The 15,106-nt window shown below is 36.2% G+C and overlaps 1 protein-coding gene across 6 annotated transcripts in view; it reads left to right on the top strand.

Annotated features, from left to right (window-relative positions):
• Positions 1 to 15,106, top strand: part of PALS2 (protein associated with LIN7 2, MAGUK p55 family member) — a 59,439-nt gene that overhangs the window by 17,878 nt on the left and 26,455 nt on the right. For 4 of the 6 annotated variants that reach the window (XM_021538229.2, XM_021538234.3, XM_021538230.3 and 1 more), the window contains exons 2-3: positions 9,919 to 10,037; positions 14,798 to 14,950. In XM_021538229.2, coding sequence (XP_021393904.1) covers positions 9,921 to 10,037; positions 14,798 to 14,950 — 270 coding nt within the window. In that variant the 5' untranslated portion in view covers positions 9,919 to 9,920. Of the gene's footprint in view, positions 1 to 9,915; positions 10,038 to 14,797; positions 14,951 to 15,106 lie in introns of all 6 variants that reach the window. The other 2 variants (XM_021538228.2, XM_021538232.3) reach the window with 1 other exon arrangement.

Genomic DNA, 15,106 nt, shown 5'->3' with positions numbered 1-15,106 from the left:
TTACTATTTAGAAAGATAAGCTGTGTTATTTGGCAAACAAATCTGAAAAAGCCATTTTCTATGCACTACATCACTACTAACATTCCAGCTGTGTTTTGGAAATTTTCTTTGTGGGTAGAGCTTTAGCTGTGTCCTTAAAATAAGCAAGAACTGTGTCATATGACAAAGGTAGTGAAGTAAACTTTTTTGTTTTGTTTTTCTGTTACAAGTCACCCTGAACTAGAACATTAATTTAGTGAATTGGTTTTACTGCTTCCTAATAAGTTTGTTTGGGCAGAAATAGAGGTGTGTGCATGAGAGAGATTAGTTTAGTGGAAGTGGAAGCATTAGAGTTTAGGGATGAACTTCAAGCAAAAGTTTCGGAAAATGTTCTAGGTGATCATGTAAAATTGAAAACTGAGGTCCTGGGACAGAGATAATTTCATTCAAATGTTACAAATTTTGCATATTGACTCCTGTTTTCAGATTTGCTCCTGCCCTAAATTTTTTGTCTTCAGGCTGGGATGGGATGCAGTAGAAAATTGAGTGAAATTAAGTGTCCACTTCCCTATGGAAGCATTTTATGGTTGGTCTTTTCCTTTTAATAGAAAAATGGTATAGATATAATAATAGTGTAATTAAATATATTTTTTATTTTTTATTAAAGAATATGTTGACATAGTCTAAATATTTTCTAAAGTGCTTTAACTTATTTTGTGCTCCAAAACGCTGTCTTGCATTTCCGTTTTCTGCATATAATTTTATTGAGCGATTTTCAAATGCTTGTGTAGCATCTATAGTGGAACCTTAAAAATATTTTTACACCTGCACTTATACAGCTCTAATTTAAATACTCCAGTGTATTAGTTTGGAAGGGATAATTCAATAAATACTTCACAGTAGTAGAGGCCTGAAACAGTGCATGCATGAAATGTTAACATATGGGTGTGACTGGTAAAAGGGCAGTGGTGCAGTTTTTTAAGTGGCTGCGTCATAATGGAGAATCAGATTTTGAAAGTGCTGAGTTTGGGTGCTTTCATTTAAAAAAGCATTCTGCTGTTGTTACAAAGTAACTCTGAAAATGTATTATGACACAGCTTGATATCAAAACTCTTCATTATAAAATTCGTATTTGTTAGAATTCCTCAGTGTCTCCTACGCTTGAAGCTGTAAAAGGAAGTAGTGTTAAAAGCAACAGTAGTATCTGAATGATATGTGGTTTCTGGTGCATTTCCTTGTGTAAGTATTTTCACTAAAGCAAAAGTGGATCAAAAACAAAGTGCCAAAAATTAATTTGAAACTTAGAGTAACAGCAGTGAGACAAAATATATATGTAGTATTTTCACTGAAGAAAGAGGACATTTTGTTCAGTTACAGTTTTTAATTTTGAAGGAGAGTGATGTTTAAAGTGTACTTTTGTACTGTTTTGTGACAGATCAGTAGATTGAGCTGACAGTATGATGGAGCTGACAGTATGATGTAACTGTAAGAAGGTCAAAATAGATCTCATTATCTCTCCCTATCACTAGAGAGGGAAGTATGAATGGTGTTGTGCAAGGCACTCATGAGACTCTCATCTGATACATTTTCCACACTTCTGACTGTCTGTATTGAAAAAAGGTGCAGACTGGAAGAGGTACAGGGCAGTTATGGCAGGCTTGCTTCTTTCCCAGTTGATATAGGAGGGGTGAAATCTTCTGAAGGACATAAAATTACCATCTTTATGTTACAGTAATGAAAACTGAGACATTGTTTTCTAGATGTAAAAAAAAAAAAAAAAAAAAAAAAGGGATTAAGAATAGGGAGCAGAAAGAATTGTTTAATCTGGAGTTTCTATTAACCAAGACTAAGGAAATACCCTGATATCTGAAGACTGGATGGTTTCTAATGATATCCTGCTGATAGTCTGTTGAGTGATCAGGTGCCTTCAGACACAAGGATGCAGACACCCCTGGGATGCAAACTGCAGTGAAACCAACATCATCTCTGGTAATAAGATTCATCACAGATCTCTGGAGGTGCAGTGTTGTTTACTTTGTTACACAGTGGAATATCTAATTTTGTTTATTTAAAGTACCTTGTCTTTTTTGTAGATGTGCACAAAGTACACTACAGAACAGCTCTGTAGCTAATGTTCTGAACCATTTCATTTACACTGACAGTAGAGTACATTACAAGCCTTGTGAATTTTAGCTTTCTTTGAAAAAATCCAGCGTTCCTGGATCAAAGTGCAAATTGTTGGAAAAAGATGCTGATGGCCGAGCTTGGGCCACTTGCTGCTGGGGTGCCTGGTCTCAGAAGTGGAGTGCAACATGCAGCTTGCCTTATCCACTATGACATGTTGACTGGAGGCCAGCAACAAGAGGAAAGCATGTCCTTGGTGTGGAAGTCTGCTGTCCCTTTGGAAGGATGTTCATTATTTTCTCTTCAGGTCTAATTTTTTTACTTGTGTGAAGAAGAGTTCTAATTGAGGAGGAAATCTTAATTGATTTCCAGCTGCCCTTAGGCTGAATTTGTGAATGGGATAAAATGATAGATGGTTCTGCATGGCTTCCCCTCAAGTGTTTCACCAAGAAAAGTGGTACAGTAAACTGATTCTTACATTTGTTTGGGTTTGTTTTTTTGTTTGTTACACATGACTTCTTCCTTGCTATATAACTGTCATCTTTACTTATGTTAGCATTTTTTCAATCCTGCTTTCTTCAGGCTCTGTCGTACTGCAACAGATAAATAATACTGACTACTGTGGCAGAAATGCAGATACAAAGCTTTTGATTCATTTGGAAGAGTGCACATTAGAGAAAGCAATACTTCAAAAGCTGTACTTAGGTTGCTGTATCTCTTTTGCTGGCATTTTAGACTTCATAAAAACTGGCATTAATTACTAGAGGTTCTGCAAAAAATGCAAGTTTCTTCATCCAGCTATTGTTTGCAAAGTACCAGGGAGAATGATGGATGTGTGCAATAAGCTCAGCCTGTTGTACAACTTGAGTGGAGTGCAGGATACATTCTGAAACTTTGTTGAATTTCTCCTATAACTTTTGAGTACAAAGTAGTATCTTAGACTGCCTATCCACTGAATGTTTTGCCTTCTTTTAAAAATCTGTTCAAATGTATTTTCCAGTACCTGAACTACTAAGGTAGTTCAAGAACTAACCAAAATTGAAATTTCCCCTGGGGCATGTCCTAATAATAATTTAAAGTACAGTAGTCTTTACGTGACATCAATCTATGCTTTCCTAATATCCGTAGATAAAAAGTAAAAACAGAAAAAAAAATTTATAATTCAGCCTTTTAAAAAATTTCTAGTTGACTTGCTTGTACATGTTCTGGTTTGTGCTGTATGGTGCTTGAAGATTTTTTTTCTGTATTCTTGTGTGTTGTGTGCATGTGTGTCCTTCCTCAGGCAATAATTTCTGTGCCTGAAGCTTGCATCATTATACCTCTAATTAAAAAAGGTCAGAAAACTTAGAAATACCTAACACTTATATAGGCTTATCTTCAAAGCATCAAGCTTAGTTAGTGAGCATTAAATTAATTGCCTTTGTAGAAGTTAATTGCCTTTGTACATTATGAAATATATTTCTTGGCAATCTTTTAAGAAAGAGAAGTCTGACATAATTTCCTTAAAACTACATTTTAGTGTATCTGTCCTCAATATCTTGTTGTTGATCATGATATATGTATTTAAATAACACTTAAGCTTTTAATTCTGCTGGTTTTAGTGTTTGATGTTTTGTTCCCTTTTTATCTTTGCTGAGATTACTTTTAAATAGTGCTTTTATTTTTTCCAAAAGATGCAGCTGTGAGGTCCATCTGTTCATCAGAAAATTTGTACTTCGTCTTTTTTTAGACAATCTTCGCAGCTGAAAGAAGTATGTCTGTAGTGTTCAAGCTGGGAAAAGGTTGTTGGCTCTTCCCTATAGCTTTTGTGACCTTCACAGTCATGAAAAATGGGCATGAAATACATAGTTGAGCCAGGTTTGATAAGAGTAGGGACTGCTTGAGCTTCTATTTATAGATACGTTAAAATAGCTCCATCTAGGCTTGCCAGTAGACTTGGAGAAAATGAAGTAAAAAAAATTAATAAACTTTTCTAAGCACTTAAGTTACATCTTTTCAATGTGCAGAAATTCAGTGGGCAGAATTTGAATATCCAGAGGAACATTCATTCTTATCAATTAGACTTTTCCTTCTTTAAAAATTCTTTACCATATGTGATTCTGCAGTCAGTAAAGTGTTCATGCTGCAAACAACAGCCTTCTTCATTAATCAATCTTACTGTCTTTTTAGACAAGGTCTGCTGTGTTTGCTGCCTGAGGAAGGGGTCCTGTTTAGAAGAGGTGCCTGAGTGATGTGGCAATGGAATGCTGTCCAGGAATGTCTGAGTTATGGTTGGCTGTCCAGGGCAGCCTACTTGGCAGTGTCTGTCAAATAGAAGGTGCAAGGTGTGTGGGAGGGTGTTTGAAGGCCCGAGTGTCAATGCACCCTGCTGCAGTCAGCAGCGTGTGTGGAGTAGGTGACTGATTTGTAGGGGTGTGTGGGACGGAACTGCAGAGCTCCACTACTCCTGGAGCACTTGCTGAGTGATCCTGTTCAGTGCATGCAGCTGCTGGCTGTGAAAACTTAGCAAACATAATGCTGTATGTGCTCACTGCATAGTGCTTCCCCAGAGACTTTTATCTGAAATTATGGCTTCTGAAACTTACTCTAGCAGTAGTGAGACAGTTTGGTCAGTCTTTCATATATTCTTGGTCAATAGCCTGTTTGTGCATGAACTTGTGAAATATTCTCAGAATGTTAACTTGTTCATAGGTATTCCATTTCTCTGTCCTAGACTGCCAAAAATGCTATAATTTGTGACTGGGGAGAGAAGTGGCCAAGACAATATAACTTTTTTTTTTTCCTTTACCTTTTAGTTAAGCATAATGATCATTATTTAAAAACCTTAAACACAAATGGGAAAAAGTTACAGAGCTGTTATTGGTTAAGGGCTGGCAAAGTTAAAAGTTGATCTTCTTTTGTCTGAGCTTATTGTGTGTCTTGTGAAACTTCAATATATCCCTCTTGAAAAGGTTTTAAATCACACAAGAAACTATTTGTGAAGTTTATGTATGTGACAAGATTTTAATCTAACTTTCTAGACTTTGTGTGGAGTACCTGCCTCTCTAGTAGTCCTTGAGGTATTTATTATAACTTTCTATCCAGATGAGTAGGCCATGTGGAAATAAATATGCATGTTTATTTAAATATATTATACATAATTTTCTTTTCATTCCTGTTATTTTGTAAGCTTGGAGACTAATAAAATGAAGCTGAGCTAAAAAAAATTGTGCAAGATATTCAATCTGAAAAGCTTTAATTTTCCCCAGTGAGTGACACATTTTTCTTCTGTCTGCAAATCTGGAAAATTTATTTAAATGTATGCTTCCTCATTCCTCTACATAGAATTAATGTAGACAAGAATTAGGTACTGAAAGAAAGAATAAAAATCAAATTTCATAGAAGAATTACAGTTGAGATCTTGGTGAAAACCTGCCTTTTTCTTACAATTACAAGAAGAAAGGAGTTATCAGGGTATCTTTTATGTCTGTTTGATGTGAACTTACTATTGTAAGGTACAATGTGTAGATTAAACCTTTGAAACATCCTTTGGTTGTCTGGAGAACTCTGTGGAAATTAGGAGGATTTAATTCTGGTTAGTAAATTTTGCACTAGGAAATGGGATTTCTGTATTCCCATGCCTCAGGATGCATGCTGTTTGCCATGGAGATCAATTAACATCTCTTTGCCCCTTTTTCCTTTTTGAAATGGGGTTCAAATGACAAACTGGTTTCCCTGAATGTGGGGTCATATGTACAGGAGGAATAAATTGTTCAGTGCATGTACACAGCAGACCAGTGTGTTCCTGCTGAGTCTTGCTTGAGGCTTTTAACTTGCTGCAGTTATGAAGATGTTCTTTGAAAATTGACTGTGGAAATGAATTCTATGTGTATTCCCTGTCACGAAAGCCGGAGGCTGGAGTTGTAATCTCATTTTCTCTTAGGAGTCCCAGCTCAAACTCAGTTCTGTTGCCACCCTTTCCTAAGAATCCCTCTATTTCAGCACCTCGCCTCAACTGTGAGTCTGTTTCTGATACCTGCTTCCTCCTGGTGTGTCTGGAGGCTGTTGTCAGTGGGTTTCTTGTAATATGTGTGTGTTCCTTGGTGGTTTTGTTAACCATTGTAGTCAGCAATGCCTGTCTCAAGGTGTCCTCACAAAAACAAATCCTTATGTATTGTGATGAGAGTTTAAAGTTTTCCCCAGATGGGTCATTGAATATACAAACAGACTTGTCTTCAGAGAGAGGGAGGTGAATGGTAGAACTTTCAAAGTCAGTGTATTCTTATTATTTTCCTGTAAAAGATGGGACAAGAGAGGGAAGAGAGACCCAATTAGTTTTCCACTGAAGGAAAAGCACACAGTTCCTCTTTACTGTACACCAAAGTACCCAATAATAAGAAGCACTTCTGACAACCTGGTTTATGCAGTTTGTTCATGTAGTCCTTAGTTCTTCAGTATACCTGACTTGAATATACGTTCTACAGGGTTTTCCACCCCCCAGTGAGTAACTTCTATCAACACTTCAAGGGCAGATGCACCACAAAAGAGATGTGTGGCTCAAAAGGCAATTATTGATAGGATATTTAGATTTGGTAGTCTCAAAACTCCTCAGTTCCATCTGTTTCTTGCTTGGTAGGAGCTGATCTTTTAAGTAAAACTTTCCTACATAAGTGCTTTCATCTTGAGTTTTCATTCCTGCTGCTCAGGAATAAGATAAGATGCTTTTTTAAAAGTGATCAGGTGGCTTTACCCCAGAAAGAAAAAAGTGAAATTGTTTAAATGAGTGCTACTTGAAATTCCATGTGAATCTACATTGTTCTGAAAGATCATTGTAATTAAGCCTGGAAACAAAGTATCTCCTGTTGTTTGTTGTCTAATAGAATATTAGAAATAAGTAAATGAGAGCCTCTTAAATAGATACAGAAGAAGAGGTTCCATAATACATTTCCTAAAGTGTCTTCCCCTCCTCCCACCTCTGCCCTTAGTCTTTAGATAAATCAAATTTTTTGAAAGTACATGTATGAATATCTAAGGCATATGTAGTCAGTATATTGCTTAGACTTTCAAAGTTATTTTCATAGGTGAACAAAAAGCAGCTTTTCAGATTAGACAGGAACTATATTTGAAAATGGCCCATGACTTGTATAATACACGTACATTACTTGTATAATACACATAGATTAAAATGCTTTGCCTAGTCTATAAGAAAAGAATCCATATATTTGTGGTCTGTTCTTTTTAAATAAACCAGCAGACATAATTCCTGTTGTAATATGCTCTAGATGATTTTTTTTGGCAAATAACATTTTATAATGTTCTGAATTTTTTGCCAGGTGAGTGTAAAGCAGTGAAACATGGTGAAGCATATAAATGTTCCTCTGCCTACCATGTGCTAAGTAACAGGTGCAAAGACTGTTGAAGCTTTAACCTTTCTCTCATGCTAAAATTTTTTGCTTAACATTGTAACTGATTAAAATAAAGGGGTACTTAAAGATATTATTTTTTATTCAAGTACTTAGAAAGATCTTCCCTTTAAGATGGGGAACTATCTACACTGAGACAATATTGAGCCTCATACTGTGTTCAAACACAAACAATACAGCATGATTAAAAGTGCCTTATCCTGCCTTTTTGGTTTGCTTTCTAATACTGAGACAACACTATTTATAGCTAAGAAAACTCTTGCCATGATGGTTGTGCCATGAGAGAAAGCAGACAACACATAACTGTAGGAAGCTGTTTCTGAGAACAGCTGGTTTTGGTTTTGATGACCTGGAGTGCAAGTCTGCCTTTGTGAATTTTTTTTGAACTCTTCATGTTGATAAAGCTGTTGGTTGCTGTTCTCTAGGAATGCTCAAATATACTTAAGTATTTCTGATGCTAGATGTTTGTGAAACCTTTATTGAATAAAATATTAATTTGAAAATACCCTGATTACTTCCATGAAAACATTCTTCTAAAGCTTAACATTGCTGTTAACATTTTCTTTTTGATGATAAAGTTTTTATGTAGGGACTGTATTTTTTAATTTGATTTAAGGTAGAATTCGGAAAGGCTTAAGTAAGAAACAGGATAATGTCATGGAGATAATATGAAGAATGTGTTTATTATAGAAGTTTTTGTCACCATCAAGTTCTGGAATTGCAGCTAGTAGTTGAGGTGCATATTTTGACTTCAAGGAAGCTTTGCATTTTCCCTGATTATTTGTAGGAGAAAAAGTGCTAACCTGAAATCTCCTAGAAAGAATTTACATAGTTGTTAAAAATATAAAGAAAGCTTATTATTCTAACACTTGCATTATTATGCAGCACCTATGACGTAAATTGGCCAGAAACATCTGCCCACTTCTGCAGATAGTACAGCTTGCGTGACTGCATTAAAAGTCATGAGTCTGAAACTGGAAATTGAAATGTGAGGAAGGCAGTTCCATCTGCAGCTGAACTAGTCAGGATGTAGGATATACCTAGTCTGGGGAAGTTGTGGACTGTTTGCATGGTAATTTTGTGACTATGTAATGTGTGGTTGCTGACAGGACTTTGTTACAAAGTAGAAATAATGCTGCTTCAAAATCTGAAAACAAAGTGTTATTTTCCCTCCTACTCATGGTTTCACAGAAAATTCACTTTTTTTGAAGAAAAAGTGTGGTTAAAACATTTAACATAACACAGGTCTTTTGACATGCTCTACTGTTGTTAAAATGTCACACGTGAGTTGATTTGCTTGTTGATAAGTCAGTTCCACTTAACAGAAAGAATAGCCAGAAATTTTTTTCTTCAGATGGAATTTTCTAGGAAGAATTGGAATCAGAAAGTAGGTGTTGAGAAATGCAGTTTGTTCTGTTACTGTGCAGTTTCATAATAGCTTTCATTATAAAGCAATGAGGAAATTTAAGGGTAAATTCCTGTGTGGGAGAAGGGGCATATAGGCTTTTCTAATTCTCTTGATATTTACTACTCTGCAACATGCAGAGCTTTGCAGAACACAGTGGTTATTCCAAGGCTTCTGAGCTTGTTGAGGATCTCAGTAGGAGATTTTGTTAGTACACCTGTGTGTGTGTCTATTTGAGCATGTATGTATAGCTTGGCTGGAGTTTAGAAGAATAAAGGTAAGAACAAGAACAAATTTTTTTAACTCACCTCCATGACTTCAGGGGACCAGACAGCTGGAATGGTGTTATTTTCTGACATTTCTTTGGGCACCATTGTTCTCTCAGCAAGTCTGAGGGTAGCGGGCAGGCACGATGCATTTCTCATTGTAGGGTGTACTTCCCATTGCGATGTGTTACGGGACCAGGCCGGTGTTTGCATCTGCACCGTGTGCACTTAGTGCCAGAGTGCAGTGGGTGAAGGACTGCTGGGGTGGACACAAAGTGTTCCCACAGTAAGAGCTGCCTTGGAAGCAAATTTTTTGGTTTAAAAAAATTGGTTTGGAACTACGTGTTCATTTTTACAATAGTGAATCTGCTGCTACAAGCATTGTAAAACTTGGGGGTTGCTGGAAATACATGAAATAAAAAGAGTACTGAATGAGTTGCTTTTATTGTATTTGGAAGATTACGCATACCTTATACACAGTTTATACTTGTTTGTTTTTTCAATCCTTAGTAGCAAATCTTGGAAGGAATGTGCTGGGCCTGGATTCAATTGGATGCAACCTTTATTTAATTTTTCAAACACACACACAAAAAAAAGTTATTTTTCTGTTCTGTCCCCTTGCTCTCAGTAGATGCATTTGACTGCTTAACATCTTTAATGTTGTGGTGTTTCCCAGAGGTTTTGCTTCTTATGGAAGCCTGTTTTGGTCAGTATTTACCTTTTGTTTTTGTTTTGTCAGCAGCCATGCAGCAGGTCTTAGACAACCTTACTGATCTGCCGACATCGACAGGAGCTGAAGAAATAGACCTGATTTTTCTTAAAGGAATTATGGAAAACCCTATCGTAAGATCACTTGCTAAGGTATTTACATTTGCTGCTTTGAGTAGAATCTGGAAATGTTTTAACTCTTACATTATTGTGTGAACATTGAGTGTGAATTTAGGTATCCACAACATGTTGGTTCATCCTATTAAAAGACTTGAAGGCCAACTTGAAGGTGAAGAGTTGGTGTAATTTCTGTGCATGCTGGTTAATAGTTATATAGAAGAATCTAGAGGAAGATGAAAAATTCAGAGACTACAGAAATAATGTGGTTACATTATTTATGAAGAAAAGAATCATAATATTTGAAATTAGAAGCAGTTGATTTTAATGTAGTCTTGTAACCACTGCTGTGTGCATAACTCATATGCCTTCTGACTTTTAGTGGTTTTGCCAGAGATGAAAAGTGAGAGCAGTCACCTTCATTATCTGATGGCATAAAAATGTTTTCATCTTTAGCTCAAAACTACTTTCTGATATGCCAGGAAAATATTCTCTCCATGCCTTTTCCTGGATCTCAGACTAATGATTTTATCTTTGATTCTCAGGTCTCTAAAACATGGATTATTCCAAGTTTTTGTTCATGGATTATGAAAATCTTTTTTATATGGGTGGTAGCTATCAATTATAAATATGTAAGGCTATATTTGCAAAAAAATCTTTAATTAAAATGTAGCTTGTTGTTGGAGAAGATGAAACAGGAAAGCCTTATGATTAACTTGTCTTACCAGCAGGAAATGCAGTCATATACTATACATCACTTACATGCGTTCTTCATCTTACTTCATAAAAATAAGCTCCTTCCATGAGGAAAACTCAGTTAACTTAAATAGAGCTGTGTCTTTAATAGGAATAGACATCTGAAAGCAGTGCCCTCTAGGCAGGTACGAAATGCTCTGTAAAGCTAAAGGATTGTTGTCCAGGGATTTTGTTCAGTATAAAAATCTGGAAAGTTTCTCCTGAATTCATAAAATAAATGACTTCTGTTTAGCTGTTCTAAAAATTGGTTTTAAGTTGAAGACATGGCACAGTAATAAACTTAGAAGTAATGGAAGTGTCTTATCTACTGGTGAGATGACTGCAGAGAGAGATTTGTGTATTAAATTTACTGGAGTAAGTAAAAGCATTTTCTTACTGACGATGGAAACAACTTTTAAGTATCTGCTGCATAAGTCATCTTTTAACACTTATGAAGAAAACGTTAACTGCAAAGCCTTTTTTTTCTTATAAAGAATTTTGATTTAATGGCCAGTAACAATTAGGTTGAATTTAATGACTAGCAGATGTAAAAAAAAGTGTTTGTAGTGGAAACAGATTCTTAACTGTACACATGCTTTATCTAGAATGCTTAAAGGTTTTAATTGTGTTCACATGGTGTGACTGCACTCATATTTTCTTTGTAATTATTTTGGAAAAATCCTCAGTCTTAACAAGCAGTGCTAAATAAGGATAAGATCAAAACACATTTGGTGAAGCGTATGTAATTCACATATTTGTCCCTAAAAATACATAAACTTGCTTTTCTAATAGAGGAGCTGGTTTTCAGTTTTTAGTTATCTCAGTTCTCTTAGGTGGTTACATTATTTAAGCAGAATCATTTCAAAGCAGGCCAGAAATGCAAAAGCTTTTTCATTTTCCTTTATCAGCCAATTAAGACTAATTGTTATGTGAAGTATGCCAAAAAGGACAATATGAAACTTGGGCACATGTGCCACAAGCTATACAAACTTTTTTTCTCTTTTTGGTCCTTAAATAAATGAAGGCAAACAATAAGTATAGTAGTTAGTTTATAGTATTTTGCAGTGCAGTTTGGCTGATCTTTTAAAACTGGGTTACATTCATTTCACACTTTTCCTGTACAGAATAAAGGCAGTAAGGTAGAAATTACAGGTTTTTGGGGGATAGGGTTCTTTCACTGAACCTTTCCAGTTTTCAGTAGGTGGTAGAGGGAAGGAGAACCAGCTGTTATCATTGCAAAATGTTTTTTCCTTTCACTGATGTTTAAAGAATCATAAAATAGTTTTGGTTGGAAGTGGCCTTTAAAGGTCACCTTGTCTAACCCCCTTGCAGTAAGCAGGGACATCTTCAACTAGATCAGGTTGCTCAGGGTCCTGTCCAGCCTAACCTTGATTGTTTCTAGGGATGGAGAGTTTACAACCTTTCTGGGCAATCTATTGCAGTGTTTTACCACACCCATCCTAATCTAGTCTCAATCTACCCTCTTTTAGTTTAAAATCGTTATGCCCTGTCCTGTTGCTAAAGGCCTACTAAAAGTTTGTTCCTGTCTTTCTTGTAAGCCCCCTTTAATATTGAAAAACTGCTATAAGGTCTTCCCAGAGCCTTTTGTTTTCCAGACTTAACCCCAACTCCATATCTTTCTTATGCTGATGCTTGTGTTCAATCCTAACTAGTCTTTAGAATTAATATGCTTTTTGGAAAATAACTGTTGAGCTTGGAACAAGCATGAATTCTCCTCAGTTTTGCTATTGAACTATGGTATCAAAATTCTCTTCTCCTGGATTGTTAACTATTCTTTCAAATCTTGAAACTTTATCTTCTTTCTGCTGTCACACTACTGCTTTTAGCATTGTAGCACAGCCTATGGGAGACCAGGTGAATGCCCAACCCAGGCCAAGGAGACATCTTGGGAGTAATCTATAAGTGTTTAGTCCAGTATTTAGGATGTCAGATTGTTGTATGTAAAAACCTTGCTATTTGAACATTTGGTAGGCATGATATATACTGAATGCACAGAAAGGCTCTATTCAGTATCAGTATTTCTGAAATGTTCTATTGAAATGAAAAAAAAGATTGCAATATCCAAGTTAGGTATTCCTATTTGTTTGTTTGTTTTTTAACTTATTCATACCATTTCATATCCTGTTACTCCTCAACGTATTACAGTATCAGAGATTGCTCACTGATAAAACTTTATTTTCCCCAGTATATACATGGCCTTGATTTTGGAGTGAAAGGTGAGGATATTTGTATTTAGATTATATCACTCAGTGGTGGTTTTTTGAAAACAGTGAGTGAGAAAAAAGGTAACCCATATTCTCTAATCTTACAAAGGTTTTGCAGTTGGATTATGTTTAAAAATCACTAGACTTGTTTTTACTCACTGTAAAAGAAGTAAACTTTAAAAGAAGGCTATTGTTTACTGTATGTGTTCTGTACAAAATAGCATTCCCTTATAAAGGAGAATGTGTGTAGGTGCTGAGCTTCCTATAACTTTGTAATCACAGTTGTTTGGTTTGTTTGTGTTGGTTTTGGAGAATGTTTGAAATGCCTTTATGTTAAATTAACCTTTCCAGAGTTTGGCCATCAGGCCTGCAGAAATAGCATTTTATACATATGAAGTACAATTTAATACAAAGATGATTTCAGTAAGCAAAGTTCTGTGCTTTTAGCAAAATTTTATTTTATTGTCTGTTTTAAAGCAGTAATAAGAGAGCAGAAGTGCTCACATAACTTCAAATTATACCTGTGGGAAGTATATATAGATGACTGACTTATACCTATTATGTATTTGTTTTTTATATGCCAAAGTAATTGGTCCTTTGTAAATTTCTTGTTGCTACAGTTGAAAACAACTTTTAATTTAGAATCTAAGTTATTTTTGGCCTCCACTTATTCCCTAATTCTATGATAGAGCACTGTCTGTAATAAATAAATTAAGCATTCAGAGATGCTTCTCTTCCTGCTTAAAGCACCTACCATTCAATGAATTACAGTATCTGCAGAGTTCAGGAAATGATTATGTCTCCAGGAGTAGCTCTAGAAATAGATGAAATGTTATCAGAGAATCACAGGATACTTGAGGCTGCAAGGGACCTCTGGAGGGCAATTTGGTCCAACTCTCCCTACTCAAGCAGAGCCACCCAGAGATGGTTGCCCAGGTCCACATCCAGACAGCTTTTGTGTATCTGCAAGGAGGGAAACTCCCAGTGCTCAGTCACCCTCACGTTGGAAAAAGTGTTTCCTAATGTTCAGACAGAGCTTCCTGAGTTTTATTTTATGCCCACTGCTTGCTGTCCTGTCACCAGTCACCACTGGAAACAGGCTGTCCCTGTCCTGTTTGCATAGTGTACCTTTTATACACATTGATGAGATTCTCCTGAACCTTCTCTTTTCCAGACAGAACAGTCGGAGCTTGATCAGCCTTTCCTCAAATGTGAGGTGCTCCAGACCCTTCTTCATATTTGTGGCCTTTTAGTGAGCTCTTTCCAGAATGTCCAGAGTAGTCCAGCTGTAGTCTCACTAGTGCTGAGTAACACTCACTCTTCTAGTAACACTTTTAATGCAGCCCAGGTTACTGCTAGCTGCCTTTGACTCCCAACTTTTCTTTAGCATTTCCTTCAGTTAGGCAGACCTTAGCAGGTAGAATGTGCTGTTTAAAAGATGTTTGACTGGGAGGAGTGTAAGGTAAAAGTTTTTCTTGCAGACTCTGAAAAGATCCATAGTTCCTTTTCTGCCCTTCTTCTAGAAGGTGTACTTGTCCAGGATTCCAAATCAGGAAAGGTCCTGAGGTGCTGTACTGTTGATAGAGCAGTGCTTGGTGTTTGTAGCATAGAAGAGATATGCACTTAACAATCCTCTCTGGTATGTGCTGCTTATAAAGTTTATTGGGTCCTGTAGTTGAGCATGCAAAATCCTTCAGCAGTTAAATTAAGTTATCCTATATATAATTTTTCTGGCTTTTCTGCTGAAGATTGCACTGAGGAATTACTTGAAAAGTTTATAGATTTGAACCACTCAAAACTTACTTACATTATAGCCTCATGTGTTTAATCTCACAGGCTCACGAGCGGCTGGAAGATTCTAAACTCGAGGCTGTCAGTGACAACAACCTGGAGCTGGTGAATGAAATTCTTGAAGACATCAGTCCCTTAGTAAATAAGGATGAAAATGTTGCAGAATTGGTTGGAATACTCAAGGAGCCTCATTTTCAGGTGCCACCTTTTTACTCTATGTTACCAAGTTACTGCATCATTGTCCACATACAGATCTAGGAATAACAGTGAAAGAAAACATGAACTATAACAAAATGTAATATGTTGGATTTTACTCCAAATAAAAGGTAAATCAGAAGCCATGTTAAAAATAAG

This window comes from Lonchura striata, chromosome 1, assembly GCF_046129695.1.
Source record: "Lonchura striata isolate bLonStr1 chromosome 1, bLonStr1.mat, whole genome shotgun sequence".
Classification (NCBI taxonomy): Eukaryota; Metazoa; Chordata; class Aves; order Passeriformes; family Estrildidae; genus Lonchura; species Lonchura striata.
This window is presented reverse-complemented; position numbering and strand designations above follow the sequence as displayed.